Raw genomic sequence first — 17850 nt, forward strand, 5'->3', positions numbered from 1 at the left:
ATACTGATATGCTGTGCTTGATTTTAATCACAAATTTGCTTCACAAAAAGCAGTAAAATCACCACAGAATTATATTACTCCTTGTCATTTTCCTATATGCAGTATAATATTGAAGTCATAGTTTATTTTTATTTTCTCCTTACAATATTGTAAGAAAACCAGATTACCAAGGTAGAAGTTGATCTCTCTTGCAAAGCTACCTATCTTCCTGACATGCAGAGCACCAGCTGATTTCGAACAGAGTTTCACAGCTTTATAAAATAGAACCATATTTGGCCATCAATGAACCAAAATAAAATACCTCTCTAGAAGGATAAAGGAAATCAATATTTACATAAAGAAACTTAATAACAAGCCAACCATGGTGTTCAAAGTTTTGTGTCTTTTTAAAATAGGGCATGCATTATTCATACTGTAAAATCTCAAACCAAAGGTGGAAAGTATGAGTTATCAGCAATATTCTAAGTCTTAAAAACCATTATCTCCCTTGTAGAAGAAAAATGAAAGCCACTTTGTTCATCCTGTTCCAGGTCGGCATGCTTAACAATGTCACTTAAAGGCAGGAGGGGGACAAAAAGGAAAAAGAAACCTTCCTGAGATCATGAATTCATCTCCTTTCTCAAGCAGAGAAAGAAGCAGTGAGACATTTCCAACGAAGAAAATGTAGGGGCCGTTCCCCCACTCCCTAGGAGACAGACCCAGGCACTTGACAAGTTCTAGAAGCAATTCAAAGCGAGGACATGGAGAGAGATTCCTCCACTCCCTATGGAAACATTTCCAAATCTCTCCCTCCATTATCCTTAGACAGGCTCAGTCCATAAACTTTCTAATATTTGGACTGCAAAATGTCTAGAAGACACATAGATATTTTAAAGCAAGTACATGCAAGGAATAGGGAGTTAATGAGAGTGAAATCCATTCTGGCTGAACCAATGTGAGAACTGGGTGAGGCTGAAGTAACCCCACCACAGAGCACAAACCCTGTTCAGTCATATTAAGTGTAAGAGCATCTCTATTCTCACATTGTTTTTGTTTTGAACTCAGGCTGAACTGCCTGGAAACCTTCTCTATGTGGATAAGGAGTAGCATCCATTTATTGCCATATTACATGTGCTTAAAAATCCCAGCAATGGGGGCTTCCCTGGTGGCGCAGTGGTTGAGAGTCCGCCTGCCGATGCAAGGGATACGGGTTCGTGCCCCGGTCCGGGAAGATCCCACATGCCGCGGAGTGGCTGCGCCCGTGAGCCATGGCCGCTGAGCCTGTGTGTCCGGAGCCTGTGCTCCGCAACGGGAGAGGCCACAACAGTGAGAGGCCCGCATACCGCAAAAAAAAAAAAAAAAGAAAATCCCAGCAATGTTATCCAGTTACCAATGTTATATCATCAAGTAGAAATGTCTAATAATTGTTAAAAAAAAAAAAAAAAAAGGAGGAAAGAAAGAAAGGAAGTATCTTACTAGTGATCTTTCATCTGGCATAAATAAGAGGCTAAGCCCAAATGTCCAAAAAAAGAAAAAGAAAAAAGTCAAATTTGCTGTTTGCAATTTTGTTTGCTTTGCTGAATCCTTGGACTGTTTTTGTTTTTCCAATCAGCTCATACAAACAGTTTATACATGGTCATTCCATGAAACTTTTTGTAGTCATCCAGAAAGAATCAAACATAATTACTACGGTTCCTAGTCTCATGTGTTTGCCCTTCCCAAAAGATTTTCCAAAGTTCAGGAAGAAGAGGGTTGAATTACAGATGAGGAATTTCACCTTCAATACTGAAAAGGAAAGATTTGGGTTTTGCAAACACAGTGAACCCCTTCCTCTACCAAGGGTGGAGCTCAAACCCTCACACTGTTCTTTTACTTGCCCATAAATGCACCACATCTGGAAAATCTTTCTTGGCTGTAGTCCTACTCCATAGGTTTTGTTCATGCATTCCCACACTTTTAGTCAAGAGGCTGGCGGTCACGTACAGTCCACTTTGGCAACAACAAAAATGACTGTTGGAATTCAGTGGCTTCCTCTACCACGACCAAAAATGCTTTCCACTTAATTCATAACAATAGCATTTTGCGCTTATGTATTTGTCTCATCAAAGCACTCTGCCGCCATTAATGAGCTAAATCAGCCTTTGCTATTTTATAATGTCTCACTACAATGAGGTTGCTTTTCTCTGTGGCAGTCACTTGTGTCATGTTGTTTTCTTCTAGCAAACACTGAACTTAACTAATGTAAATTCATTTTTAAATTGTGGGCTCAGAGGAAAATTTTCCTGGAATATATTTTTAATGCTGCATCCTTACTATAACATTACAGGGAGCATTTTCAACTATAAAGACACATAAGTTCTCCAATGTAGCCTTCTCTAAGTACTTGTAAATTATTTATAAAGACCCCCGCAAGTAAATGTGTTATAACTGCCAGTGATGGAAACGGAAATTGTCTGCTCTGTGAGCCCTATTACTATTTATTTGTATACTGTTTAATGATTGGCTTACTGATGAAATACTCCGTCAGTGTACAAGAAAAAGCCGCAGTTGGCAAGGAAACTCTAAATCCTAAATCTGTCATGTTTTAACTCTGCTGTCTCTGCTACTGCTAGACCACTTTTTTTTTTTGTAATACTGATATGGCAGTTTAATTCAATGATAATTAGATTTATCTGTCTACTGTAAGATATACAAACATATACTTTCTGCATTCCTCTAGGAAAAAAAGTAAGTTTCATGTCATGGACCACTTTTTACAAGCGCTTAATGGCTCATTCCTAGGAATTTGATCTCAAGTGGAAAGGAATGGCTCTCTGAAAATAAGTGCATGCACACTTTCAAGTTTAGACAGAGATGGAATCCTCACGACCCTAGGTTGAGAAACTCTAGAAACATTGGTTGGTTGCCTCCCAACTTCTATTCCCAGCATTCTTGGTAAGGGCCTTCTAATTCCTGTTTGAGGAACTACCATATTCTTCTATTCTTAGCCTTGTACTTAGGCTAGAGTTGCACCTACACCCAACTCCAAAGGTAGGATTCCTGGCACTCCTGATTGGTTTGGGGATGGGCACATGACCCGGGACTAAGCCAGTCTTAGCTCATCACATCATCTTCAACACAGGGATTAATATAGGGTTGACATTTCATCTATGTTTGTCCAATCAGAGTGAACTTGGGACTTTTCCTGGGAATTCTATATAGATTCTCTTTCCTTTGGATGGTATAGTGTGATGATATGAGACTTGAAGCTGGTACAGTCATCTGTATCCTTAAGAGAAAAGCCTAGGATATCTTGGGGAGGCCACCGTGTGGAATTTGCAGAGGACTCTGTAGAAAACAGTAGAGACACAGGCAAACCTGGGACCGTGATATTGCTGACTCTGTATTAAATAGGGAGCAGATTGAACTGCTGTAACAAAGAGGTTCCAAAAGATACAACTGATGTTTGAAATTCTTTATCTCCCTCATGTCCATAGGTGGGTGGGTGGGCAAGATTGGTAGGCAGTTTGGGGCTGTGAGGTCATTTAGGAACCCAAGATCTTCCTACCTTGTTGTCCTGTTCCCCTGGAGTACTGACTTCATGTTGCAAGGTAAAAGCTGGTTCACTGCCCTCCCATATCATCCATGTTTCAGCTGCAAGAAAAAAGAAATGAAAAGTGGAGGGCGTGAAGCTTATTTTAAGGTAGGATTTACCAATTTTAGCTCTATTGATATTTTGGAGGTGATGATTCTTTACTGTTAAGAGCTGTCCTATACATTGTAGGATGTTTAGCAGAATCCCTGGCCTCTACCCACTTAAGGCCCATATCACCTCCCCAAGTTATGACAATCAAAAATCTCCCCAGACATTGCAAAATGTCTGGGGGATGAAACAGCCCCTCCATTGAGAGCCACTGTTTTAAAGATATGCTATGGAGTTCACACACAACACTTCCATTCACTTCCAATAGCCAAAGTTACTTATTTGGCCATACTGAGTTGTAAGAGAGTCTGGGAGAAATATTTCTAGCTGGATGAAATGGTGCCCAGGTAAAACTCAGGAGTTTCATTGCTAAAAAAAAAAAGGAGGGGAGAGAATTCCCTGGCAGTCCAGTGGTTAGGACTCCATGCTCTCACTGCCGAGGGCCCGGGTTCAATCCCTGGTGGGGGAACTAACATCCCTCAAGCTGCACCGCCCAGCCAAAAACAATAAATAAATTTTATACATCTTTTAAAAATAAAAAGAGGGGAGAAAAGGATTTTAGGGGACAATTAATCTTTGCCACACAGCCCTACTTCTGGACTTTTCCACCATATGTGGTGGACTGAAATGAGTTTTCAGTCACTTGAAATTTGGGACCTTACTTGATAAAAGTGCTACTTTCCTCTTCCAACACGATAAGTTGAAATTTACTGAACATTATCCATGGGGTGGGTGGGGAGGGGGGGGAGCGGGAAGGTGAAAGGAATGATACCTAAAGTTACTCAGAAGCTGGTTACTGGCTCAGAAGGGATTGAACAAAACAACTGAAATGAGGCTGTTTCATAACAAGTCTTTGGTTGAAATGGAAAGGCCATGGTTACAAGGGCCCACGGTCACTGTGGTAGTTAAGAAAGAAGACAGTATAATTATGCAAAATTGTCAAGATGAAAACTGCAGGCATCTTGCATTATTCGGCTTTGAACTGCTGCTTTCTAGTTCTCATTGTAAATACAAAAAGCCTTTAGTGGCCTCTTTATATCTCACACAAAAGGATCATTGCTTACAGCCAGCTGTTTTGCAATTCTATTTCTATGAAGTTAGCATAATTGGACATTAGAACTGCCTAAGGGAAGAAGGGGGTGACAATGTTCTTGGGTACTAAAGTAGAGTATGGAATAGTAATGGAAGGATCCCCCTTGTTACAAGGAGATAGTCTTCCCAGAGTTCATCCTGAAGCCAATAGTTCTGAATTCAAAACACATTTTCCCACAAGAATATTGTTTTTATGTTATTAGATAACCAGAGAAGTCCTCCAATACCAGAAAAGAAAGAGATGTATGCTTTGCAATAGTACAAAAGAAAATGCTGCAGGGCAGACAAAGGTTTGTCTGAAGGTTCTGACTGAGAAAATCATCAGTAAAGTCTTCAGGGACGAGGTGACTTTTAAATCACATTTACAATGGGAAAAGAAAGCATCTCAGGCTAAAGGACAGGCAGTTCAAAGACGGGGCATTCAGTTCTCTGTGAGGACGAGTGAGTATCGACCAGGAGTGGAGCACAGGGTTTGTGGAAATGAGATGAGGAAGTTAGGATGGGCTGTGAATGCTATGGTAGAGTTTGGAGATTTTTTACGTTGGCAAGTCATTAAAGGCTTTTAATGAGGGAGCTAGTGTGATCAAATGTCATTTTAGCAATTATAGGAAGACTAGTTTGATGTTGATGGCATGGTAGCAAGAGAGATTGGATTTCTGATCTCGAGATGTGGCAACAAGTTAGAGAGAACCAACAAGTGTGACAAGGTGAAGGGAAGTTGGCAGGATGTGGTGGCTCACTCTTCATGGGAGGTGGAAAAGGAGGAATCAAAGATGGCCCCAAATCAGGCTGGACTCATGACACAAGAACAGGCCAACAGGGGAGGTAATGAGCTCAGTAGGTTTCTGTCCCAAGGATAAAAGAGCCGAGGGAGTTATAGTTATGGCCTTATAGTACAGCGTGTGGGCTGCACTTACGTTTCTGCAAAGCTCACCCAACATGGTGTCCCTATAATTGAAGGAAAACAACTTACTGAATTTCATACTTAGTTCCAAAGTCTTCCTCCAAGGTTACTCTATGTCCTTTTTTGGGAATGTATCTCTACATGTTGAAACTGTGCCAGGGACACCAGTGTTGGTGAAAACATTACATTCCAGTGCCAGACTCTGTGGCCAGAAGCTGTTTAACTGAGGTGGCAGTAATATTGAAATCATAAGGTTGTACTGCAGGGTGTCTGAGAAAAGTAGTGTAGAGAAAAATCCTATTAAATGTGTGCTAAAATAATATCAAATGTGATTACACTTGAGAGTCTTGGGGCAGATGAAGGGAGAGGAGAAAATAAAGAAGTATCAGTAATGGTCAGAGAGAAAAAGAGGGGACCAAGGGAGAGTTTAGTGGGAAGAGAGCTATCTTAGTCTGGAGATACATAGATAGATAGACAGGTAGGGCTCTGCTATAACAGAATACCACAGACTGGGTGGCGTAAATAACAAACATTTATTTCTCTCAGTTCTGGAGGCTGAAAGTCAGAGATCAGGGTAACAGCATGGTTGGGTTATTAGGGAAGGCTCTCTTCCTCGTTTACAACTCTCCTCATTGTATCTTCACATGGCAGAGAGAAAGATCATCTCTCTTATGTCTCTTCTTATAAGACTCCACCCTCTTTTGATTGCCATACCCAACCTCCCCATTTCCATCCCTTCCATAGACAAAGCCATCAAATCAACCAAGCCTTTGTACAGCAAGGTGGAAGGTGGAGAAGTCTGGAAAAGCAAGAAAATAGGGGCATATATGTGTCATCACTCTTCTTACTCCCTGACCAAAAGAGGATGGCGGATTCAGTGCATCCAGGGCAGATCAGATGGAGATGAGTGGGATGGGATGCAATGCCTAAAGGACTATGTGTAGGTGGTAGCTAGAGCTAAATATTGGAGCATCAGGGCCAGATCAGACTACTAGGAATTGGTTGTGGGAAGAAATCCTTCAGAAAGAAAACTCCTACCACTTAATGTGAAAAATATATGTGAGGGCTTCCCTGGTGGCGCAGTGGTTGAGAGTCCGCCTGCCGATGCAGGGCACATGGGTTCATGCCCCGGTCCGGGGTCCGGGAAGATCCCACATGCCGTGGAGCGGCTGGGCCCGTGAGCCATGGCTGCTGAGACTTGCGTGTCCGGAGCCTGTGCTCCGCAACGGAGAGGCCACAACAGTGAGAGGCCCACGTACCGCAAAAATAAATAAATAAAATATATATATACGTGTGTGTGTGTGTGTGTGTGTGTGTGTGAGAGAGGTCTTACACTCAAAATTAATGCCTGAATAGGGACCAAATGAAAGAAAAAGATTGGCACCAGACCATAGTCTGTCCACCCCACGAATTATATTCAGAAGAGGCTGCCCAACTGGCAGAAAATGGCCCTTTCACCTTCAGAATTGCTCATAAGCTGGAGCGGACCAAGTAATCACCTAACCAGTCAAAGGTAGTCTACATCCTCATCCCTGAATATGGCCACTGAGACCAAAGTATTCATTTGGCCATCAACCTAGGATCCTCTGCACTCCTTTCACATGGCAAAGTCAGTGCTCCCTAGCCTCCACTGCCCAGGAGGTGAGGTGTAATAAGTGACTTAGCAAATCATCTCACTGTAGCTTTAACACAATGATTTCCTATCCCTCGCTCTGGATTGGAAAGAGTGGAAAAAAAGAAAGGAGGAGTTCTAAGGCTAGGTGGAAGCAGAAGGAAGAAACAAGACTATAAATTTTTTTCATGATAGAAAGGAATTAACAGAAAAAGGGAGGAGGTATAGATACTACCTCTCTCCAGCAACCGATAGGCATTACTATATTCCCAACAACAACAATAAATCTCAAAGCTAAGGGCCTCCTTTTCTGTTTCCTCATTTTGAGCAGCATCAGGAAAGTAGATACTACATACATAATATGCCCAAGTATATCCACATTAGCTGGCCTCAATATCTGGAAAGAAATCTCCATAAATCATAGTTTTGACTCACACTACCCTAGAGCCTCAGTAATAAGAGTCCACTTAGAACTCTCCAGATTAACTTTTCAGCTCTGTGTAATCTGATGTCTTGACTTCAGGAACAAGAGGAAACTATACAGGATGCTGAGTTAGTTTCCCACCTCACACCTCAAGACAACTTATACAGGTAGAAATGAAAGAAACCCTTCCCTTCTCTTTCATACCATACATGATTAAATTCTTCATTAATGAACCAGTTGCTTAGCATGGGTTTGCTTCTTTCCAGAAGTAAATCTGACATTTGGGGCAGTTTGGCTTATTCCTGCAGCCAATGGAATGACTTCCTCCCATTTGCTAATGGTGGGCACCAGTTCTGCAACGTGAGTTGGGGGAGAGTCTGACACATAGATGCTGACTTAGATCTCAGCCCTTTCATGACACAATAATAAACATTGATCATTAATAACAATATGTTCCGGGCACATTTTGAAGCACCTTCCCTGTAGAAACTCAATTTAATCTTCGCAACTCTCTGAGCAAGATGTTATCATTCTCACCACTTTAAGGTGAAGGAACTGTGGCACACAGAGCTTAAATAACTTGCCCAAACCACACAGCTAGCAGTACAGCTGAGGTTCAAGTTAATCTGGCTCCAGAGTCTATACTTATAAACACTATACTAAATTATTTCTTCAATGTATCACAAAGAGCAGTAGGTTCAGAGTCACAGGACCTTGGTTTGAGTTCTTGGGAAAAAAAATTAGCCTTTCCAAGCCCCAGTTCCCTCACTGGAATTGTTGTAACGATTAAAGGAGATGATATAATTTATATATATATATATATATATATATATATATATATACCTAACACATGTGTATATGATCTTAAAGTACTCTACAAACATAGAGGAACATTATTATATTAAACCTTGTAATGGATCTGACTGTAAAAATTATTCTCAGCTAAGGTTTCATCCATTTTGACTAATCTTACCACGGATCCTGAAACATCTGTACGTAACTCTTATCTTCTGATTGCACGCTCTGTGTCAACTTTTTTGAATTAAAAAATACTTTTTTGAAGGATTTTGTTTTGAGGAACAATGTAATAATTTTTAGAAGATTGGAAAAAAATACCAATTTTTTCCCAAAAGATTGTTTTTCTAGACCTATTTAAACTTGACTTTCATCATCAAACCTTGCTAGATAAACAATAGAATTATCTCTTCAGCTTTGGTTGTTGTATTAGTTTTTTGCTGCTGCCATGCTAAACAATCAAAAACTTAATTTTTAAAACAATACATGTTTATTATCTTATAATTCTATAGAAGTCTTACACAGGTGTCACTGGGCTAAAATCAAGGTGTCGGAAGGGCCGCGTTCCTTCCTGGAGGATCCAGGCGAGAATCCATTGCCTTTTCCAACTTTTAGAGGCCAACTGCATTCTGTGGCAGTGTAGCCATCTTAAAAGCCAGTAGTGTAGCTTGTCTCTTACCCTTCTTCTATTGTCACATCTCTTTCTGACCACAGTCAGGAAAGGTTCTCTGTTTTTAAGGACCCATGTGATTAGATTTTGCCCTCTTAGGTAATCCCCTCATCTCAAGATCCTTAACCTTAATTACATTTGCGAAGTCCCTTTTGCTATATAAGGTAACATATTCACAAATTCCGAGGGTTAAGATGTGGACATCTTTTGAGAGAGCTGTTTTTCTGCCTCCCATAATTGTGAACGTTAGGGACAAAAAAAAAATGTTGTATATTAAAAAGGCTTGTCAACATATAAAAGTTTGAGAGTGACTTCATTACAGTGTCCTAAAATACCACCGAGTCATAACAGCTATTATGACAGAAAGGAGATGAAGTCCAGTTAGGCTGACTTCAGACAAAAAAGAGCCGACAAATGGTGAGTGAAGGTAGCAGTGCCACAGTGACAACAAAACCAAATGATAGACCTAAAAATCATCCAAAATGAGGCAATGAATCTGCACTCTTTGTACCTGTAGCTTATTACTGGGAATAAAGAACCTTCTTTCTGGTGCCAGTCCATCATTTTCCAGAAATGAAAAGTTAAACTCATGTACTATTAGAGACTAGATGGACATCGGAAAAGAGCCCTTCCTTTCTACCACAGTTTGAAAAACAAAAAGACGCTAACCTTTTTTAAGACAAATTAAACAAATAAAAGAAGCAAACTGTCCCAAGTTTTGCACCTGTTTCAGTGGCAACAGGGATTATCTAAATGGTGTTGAAGAAGGGTTGTCAGTATTTAGATGATGAAAGGTTCCATGAGTGCTTGTTTTGGGGACAGAATAAAGCAGTGCAGCCAAAGAGGTACGGAGTCCCTGAGGACAGTAGCCCAACTTTGTAGCTTGCATATTTCCCCATGCTAGTTACATGTTTACAAAAACCTAACAGATGTTTGAATGCCATGCATGGTGTCCAGCAGTCGTACTCAGGAAAAGCAACAACATTAGGGAGTCTCATTACAGCCTATTTATGATTTCCATAAAATTATGTCTTATTACGCAATGATCAGGATTTCTAAGCCACTAAGAAACTCTGAATTGACAAGGATTTGCTTTGTGGAACAGCCCCTAAAACAGAACAAATTTAATTATACAGGGTCTTACTCTGCAGGAGAGGCGATCCTTACTATAAAAAACGTGTGTGTACTTAAAGCATGATGGGTATCTCATAGTTAGGTGGGTATGTTTCCATTTAGAAGACTCAGCCATAGTTAGGGAGACAGGAGCCAGGTCTAGATCCCCAAAGAAGTTACTAATGAACTAATCAAGGGATTAGGGCCATCTCCAAAGGGACCAGAATTCAGCACAAGACTCAACCAGAGGACACTTAGGAAATCAAGCCAATCAAAGAGTAGATGAAAATGGAGAAGACTGGAGAAAACGGAGACACAGTGTAAGACTCTGGATGGCTGAACCAAGAAGATGCTCAAATGTGACCACCTTGGGTACATAACCTATCAGGCTTAGACAGTCAAGACTTATCCAGGCACAAAAGTTGAAAAAGAGTAAGACATCTGACAACCTGTGGAGTGGGAGAAAATATTTGCAAACCATATATTGGATAAGGGGTTAATATCCAAAATATATAGGAAACTCACACATCTCAACAGCAAAAAATAAAAATAAAAATTTTAAAATCCATTAAAAATGGGCAGAAGTTATGAATGATATTTTTACAGAGAAGATACATAAATGGCCAACAGGTACATGAAAAGATGTTCCAATATCACTAATAATCAGGGAAATACAAATCAAAGCCATAATGAGATATCACCTCAAACCTACTAGAATGGCTATTATCAACAAGACAAGAGATAACAAGTGCTTGCAAGATGTGGAGAACAGGGAACCCTCGTGCACTGTTGGTGGGAACATAAATTGGTGCAGCCAGTATGGAAAACAGTATGGAGGTTCCTCAAAAAAATTAAAAGTAGAGATACCATATAATCCAGCAGTTCCACTCCTGGGTATGCATCAGAAGTAAATGAAATCACTATCTCAAAAAGATTTCTGCATTCCCATGTGTCCGTTGCAGCATTATTCACAATTGGCAAGACATGGAAACAACCTAAGTTCATCAACAGATAAATGGATAATGGAAGTGTGGTATATATAAAATAGATTATTATTCAGCCACCAAAAAAGAAGGAAATCTGCCATTTTTGACATCATGGATGGACCTTGAGGGTGTTATACTAAGTGAAATAAGTCAGACAGAGAAAGACAAATACTGCATTATCTCTCTTATATGTGGACGTAGAATCTATCCAAACTCAGAAAAAGAGCGTAGAATAGTGGTTGCCAGGGGCTGAGGAGTGAGGGAAATGAGGAGACACTGATCAAGGGACACAAACTTCTAGTTATAAGATGAATAAGCTCTGGGGATCTAATGTACAGCATGGTGACAATGCTGTGTTGTATACTCGAAAGTTGCTAAAAGGGTAGAGCTTAAATGTTCTCGCTGTACACAAATACTATAATTATGTGAGGTGATCAGTGTGTTAACTGACCTTGTGGTGGTCATTACTTCACATGTATATGTATATCAAATCACCACACTGTACGTTTTAAATTTACACAGTTACACGCCAATTATATCTCAATAAATACGGGGAGGAAAAGGAAAGAATAAGCTCTAAGTTACTGTCAGTCTTGGTTATGATTAAGACGGGAATTTTGCCTGTAAAGTAAGTTGCTTTGGTACCTGTATCAGGATGGATCTGCAAAAGCAAAGACTAACTCTGCCCATTCATAGCAGCCCCATACCTGCTCCTTTTCCAGCCCCCTGTCCCCTCTTGTAAGTATCATGAAATTATAGAATATCTCTGAATCATGGTCAGAAGTGGCAGATTCTGCTTTTGAAAGTGGGAGGCCAGCAGGGTTACCTCTCTGACCTCACTGCCTACCTCTCCCCACCTTGCCTTCTTGTTCCGTAGACACACAGAAGGACAAGCACCTTAGGGCTTTGCATGTGCTGCTCCTTCTGACTGGTTCAAGCTTCTACCACATCTACCAATGACTCACTCCTTCCTGTAATTCGGTTTTTAGCTCAAACCTGGCCTCCTCAGTGAGAACCTTGTTGATCAGTTTTTCTAAATTACCTTGTTCTCCCCCAGGCATTGATCACATCACATCAGAGTTCATGTTGAAATCTGAAATTATCTTGTTGGGTTTTTAATTTGCTTGCTCACATGGCAGATGCACAAGGAAATTTCTTGTCATATACTGTGTTAAATGAATAAACAGTCACTGTGCTTCTCTTGCAAAACCCTGTGCCTTAGTTAAGTTGATGAAGTTTCAACACATGAACACAGGAGCCATAAACATTGATTTGTGAGTATTTAGTATTTGGGTATTTTGTCAGTGCCAAGGAGCAACTGGAGACTTGACCATCTTTGTAAAAGTGCAAGGGGCAGGGATGGAGGACCCAGAGAGCTTCATAAGCAGACAAGGTCTCTGAACCAAAAATCAGAGTTGCCTGTGAACAGCAAGATGGATTATCAGTAAAAAGGGCCTTTTTTCCCCTTCATTTGCAATTATTTACAGTGCATTTTTTTAACTGATCAACTATGTAGTTGATAGGCTTGGTTTCTCATCACTTGGTCTGGCTTTTAAAGATATTCTTCATTTTGATGAAAATCTTCATTACGAGCCCCTTGACTGGATGTAACATTAAAAACAAAAACCCCAAACAACACATATTCAAGTAATGTGGGCTTTGGGGCAGTGGGAAGAAGACAGGACTAAGAATAAGGAGACCCAGATTATGAGGCCAGCCCTAAACAAGTTCCTCTGATTCAGTCAACAAAAATTGTATACTGCCAGGTACTGTTTAGTAAATTCAGTTAGTGAATATGACAGACAAAGTTTCTGTCCTTCAGGAGTTATGTTCTACTAGGGGATAGGAAGAGGGAGATAAAAACCACCTTTGCTGGTCTGCAGTTTTATCTTCTAAAAGTACAATATGTGGGCATTAAACTAGATTATCTGTAAAGTTTCTCCCAGCTCTACACATTCTGAAAGAAAGGAAAGTAATTTTGGAAGGCTTGGCAGTGGTTATTTTAGGGGAGTAAAATCATGGATGATTTAAAATTTCTTCCTCTTTTTGTTTATCATTGCTTCCTGATATTTTTTCTATAATAAACATGTATTACATATCCGATGGAAAAATGTTGAAGAAAACAGTAGATTTTACTATCAAACCTGGGTACTGGTTCTTAATAACCTGAAGGGAGGTCATTCATCTGTTAGTAATGAGAATCGTCTTTCCCCTCCAGTGAGTTACTTATTACTTTACCTAATGAGGCTTTGAGGAAACTGCTAAGGGATCTTTCTGCTCCTTTTCTCATTACCTCTGTGTGTGCTACCAGCTTATTCTCTTTTCCCTGAATCCTTGAAGCTCTTCTCTACCTAGAAATGTTCTGGCACAGATCCTGGTTATCTCTCTTTCTCTCTGTCTCATACACACACACACACACACACACACACACATGCACACACACACTCACACACACACACACTCAGACATGTGGCCTCTTGTCACCCTTCAATATGCACATCTTACTTTAAATGTTACCTCTGCAGAAAGGCCTTACCTGAGTGATCTAAGTATAAGAATTCCATTCTTCCCTTAGACTCACCATACCTCTGGGAGTCTCTATCATACATCTCTCTGCCCTTTCCTTCCAGAGCACTCTTCTCAACTTAGAATTTCATATGTATTTCTTTTCTTTACAAGCTTATTGTCTATTTCCCCCACAAGTCTGAAGTTCCATCCTGAAAACAGGGATGGTCTGATTTGTTCACAGCTATACTCCTAGGGCTTAACTAATATTGTTTGAGCAAATGAATAAATGAAAGAATGAAATGCCTCCTTTGTCCTCTCTCTGTCAAGAGTTTTAATTCCCATGCAGTGGTATCCTGAAGCCAGTTCTTTGCCAGCTCACAAGAGCCAATTGTTAAATTTTCAGGAATTTAGTGAGCCAGTTGTTAAACTGTTAGCTTGAAATCAGCCATGCTGAGAGTATTTATACCATGGACATTAGCAAATGCTACATGTCAAGACTTTTTTTCCCCAAAAAGCTGGTTTACCAGCACACCAATCCTCTCATCTCCTAAATCCAACCATAAATATTGAGATATCATGGCAAAAAAACATGGCCCATAGGTTACTTTAAATCTTTCAATAAAAAAAACGCTTGAAATTAAAAAAAAAAACTAACTACATGCTACACAATTATTTTCCTGTCAGGAATACTTGGACTTTTTATAAGCTAAGTTATAATATAAAAATATGTGTCTCTGATTTCCTAAAGGTTTTGTTTCTGTTTTTCAGACCCTTATGTGAAGATTCATCTGATGCAGAATGGCAAGAGGCTGAAGAAGAAAAAGACAACGATTAAAAAGAACACCCTTAACCCCTACTACAATGAGTCATTCAGCTTTGAAGTACCCTTCGAGCAAATCCAGGTAATGTCAAACGTATTTTTTCTTCCCATTCAATTTCATTTCTTCAGATCACATAAATTAAACACACAGATCTTGTGAATTATCAGTGCATATGCCTCCATTAGAATTGCTATTCTCATTCCATGCACATTTAATGCTCAAAGTACATCAAGAGGGAAATGATAAAATATACAGCACAGGATGTGCTGATTCATCAGCCAAAAGCAGCTGTCATTCTGTTGAGCAGAAATAAAGTAGGAAAAAGAACATCGACAGAACCGCTCTACTAATTCAAAAAGTACATCCACAAAGGTTAAAAGGTCGAGAGAAAATAAGCTTTCACTCTTTACTCCCAGGCCACAATATGTAATTCTCATTATCACCTCTTTGTAGCAAAAAAAAAAAAAAAAAGGAGTGATAAAGGAAATATTTTGGTTGATGCTAAATATGCAGCATCTTTAATCTTTCACTATTAAAAAATAATTAGCAGTAGAAAAATTAGGCTAAGTTGTATTTTTCATTGTTTAAATTCAGCTTCCTGTTTCTGAGTTGGAATGGATGGTTATTTTTGTAAAGACAGAACCTTAATTTGCTAGATAATATTTGTTATGATAGGAATTATCCTATTAAAAGACCTTGTGGTTAACGTGTTCAAAATAGGATGCTACATGTAGACACAGTGATAGCATATGATCTTATTATTTAGTCATTCTTAAATATTTTTAGGTTTTCTTATGTCATATTCATAGTTAGGCTCTTGGATCCAAAGTTCACATCCATTAATTATAGGCTATTCATGCTAATCTTTCTTCTTTTTTTTAATATTTATTTACGGCTGTGTTGGGTCTTCGTTGCTGTGCGTGGGCTTTCTCCAGTTGCCGAGAGCGGGGGCTACTCTTCCTTGCAGTGCTCGGGCTTCTCATTGCAGTGGCTTCTCTTTTTGCGGAGCACGGGCTTCAGTAGTTGTGGCTCGCGGACTTAGTTGCCCCGCGGCACGTGGGAACTTCCCGAACCAGGGCTCGAAACCGTGTCCCCTGCATTGGCAGGCGGATTTCCATTGGCAGGCAGATTCCCAACCACTGCGCTACCAGGGAAACCCTATTCTTGCTAATCTTTAATGGGTATCAGAGAGTCAAATTTCTTAAAGCAACACTATTTTTACACTTTATAAAAAAATTGATGTGGGTCTATCTTTTCAGTCCTATAGAAGTTTGCTCATAACTTGAAGGAGAGATGAAGGGTAGGCATCAAAACTACAGCATGGAACCTTCTAATGGTCCAGAATAACAAAATGCAGCAAATATTCTTCGTTTGCATATTTTTATTTTTAACCTAGTCTTAAAATACAGTACCTTAGGAATGAATCACACCTTTATTCCATGAAGAAAGCTAATATAATAGCTGCATTTATTGTATATTTATTTTGTGCCTAGGCCCAAGGTAAGCACTTTACCTGCAAAATCTCATTGAATCCTTACAATAACCTTATAAGCAAGGTACCATTATTACCCCAATTTTATATACATATAAGGGAACTGAGGCTTAGAATTGTCTCATATATAAAATAGGAATAATAACAGAATCCATGTCAAAGTGAGACCATGCATGTAAAAGCATTTGGAACGGTGCTAAGCACACACAAACGCTCAGTAAATGGTTCCCATCATTCTTACTCACGATGCTGTTGTTGTCTTTTATTCAAATTAACATTTTATGTATTAGAAAATGGATCTAACAATAAGATTAAAACAATATGTAAATCAGCACTTTCCAATAGAACTCTGCAAGGATGGAAATGTCATCGGTATTGTCCAATAGGGTAGCCACCAGCCATAGGTAGGTCATGAGCACCTCAGCCACTAGTATAAACAAGGAACTTTAATTTTAATTTATTTAAATTTAAACAGCTACATGTGGCTAGTAGCTACTGTATAATATAAGGCAGTTTTTTAAATCATCAGTAATCCTGCCATCCTCACATTAGTTCATGGTTTTTATATAACCTTTCTTATATACATTTTCACATGGCAGCCGATTGTACATACTTATTTACTTTCAATAGCTGTTATATAAGTAAATGACATTGCAGAAGACACTGATTCCCTGTCCCCAGTCACTTGTTTACTAGCCTGAACCAGTGAGCTCACTGCTTTGGACCCACTGACAACCTAAGACATCCAATTTCTCCAACAATTTATTTTGCAATATTTATTCAGTGAACTCTTTTTTGAGTTCTGAGACATTATTCCTATGGAAACTAACACCTCCTGGCATTTTGTGTTTTAATTCCACAAAACAATATGAGGCAGGACATTGAGATGAAAAATCCTATTGTATATCTTCTCCTTTGAGCTACAATTCTATACCTTTAAAAAAAAAATACATGTCCCTTTTCAACTATAAATTCCAGCAAATGCAAATATATTGAAAATGAAGCACATTAAAAACAAGATGTATGCTGGGTTTCTGGGGCAGCCTTTCAGAGAAGATAACATTTTGTCAGGACAGAGAGAACCTCAGCCCAATACAGAGTCCATGAGGCATGGAAATAATGAGCATGCCTTTGACTGCATCCCTTCTTCACCGCTCCTAAAGTCAATTTGTTCTCTTCTTTATTCTTTTCCCCAATAGGCTGCTATCCTAGTCTTTGCATTTCCCTAGAGAAAATAATTGAGCATTTAACATGCTATAATAGGGGCTTACGTTTTTTTGAGGGGGGGCTTAGGTTTTATTTACCCTGAGGTTATACGATTGTCTGTATTTCTATCTGTCTCTATCCATATGAAATACATTGAGAGAAGCAAAATATGCTGATTTCCAAAAGCATATGAAAAGGTTGCAAACCACCCCCCACCAAAAAATGTATAGACTACATATGCAGCTGAAAAAATTAACCCAAGGCCCTTATAAGGATATTTTGTCTTGATTGCTACTAATCAATACATTCCTAGGTGAAAGAATCAAAATTCACTCTAACTATTCACTCCAACCTCCAAAATCCTTGTTACTTTTGTGCGTGACGAGCCTACTGTCCCTGTCCCTCATTCCTTGCAATAAGACTGCATCCAGATGAATTCGCTTGGGAAAGGTGCTCAGAACCAAGGTGATTCTGTTCTTGGCTTCGAATGCCATCCAGTGAATAGGTAATTCCCTTGATAATGGAATCAATCCAAGGCTGCACAAGGAAAGATGGAAATTTGTTTC

The 17850-nt window shown here is 39.5% G+C and overlaps 2 protein-coding genes across 16 annotated transcripts in view; one reads left to right on the plus strand and one right to left on the minus strand.

Moving 5' to 3' along the window:
- The window catches only part of SYT1 (synaptotagmin 1), a 194144-nt gene that overhangs the window by 171640 nt on the left and 4654 nt on the right, over positions 1–17850 (plus strand). The window contains exon 7 of the mRNA XM_022559918.3: positions 14534–14667. Within this exon, the coding sequence (XP_022415626.1) occupies positions 14534–14667 (134 nt within the window). The remainder of the gene's footprint in view (positions 1–14533; positions 14668–17850) is intronic.
- PAWR (pro-apoptotic WT1 regulator) overlaps positions 1–17850 on the minus strand; it is a 209221-nt gene that overhangs the window by 17879 nt on the left and 173492 nt on the right. For all 15 annotated transcript variants that reach the window (XR_016394997.1, XR_016394995.1, XR_016394993.1 and 12 more), the window contains one exon: positions 3527–3612. The gene's annotated coding sequence lies outside the window, so the exon portion shown is untranslated. The remainder of the gene's footprint in view (positions 1–3526; positions 3613–17850) is intronic.

Source organism: Delphinapterus leucas, chromosome 11 (assembly GCF_059928025.1).
Source record: "Delphinapterus leucas isolate spDelLeu-1000000601 "Yukka" chromosome 11, BTC_Dleu_Yukka2, whole genome shotgun sequence".
Classification (NCBI taxonomy): Eukaryota; Metazoa; Chordata; class Mammalia; order Artiodactyla; family Monodontidae; genus Delphinapterus; species Delphinapterus leucas.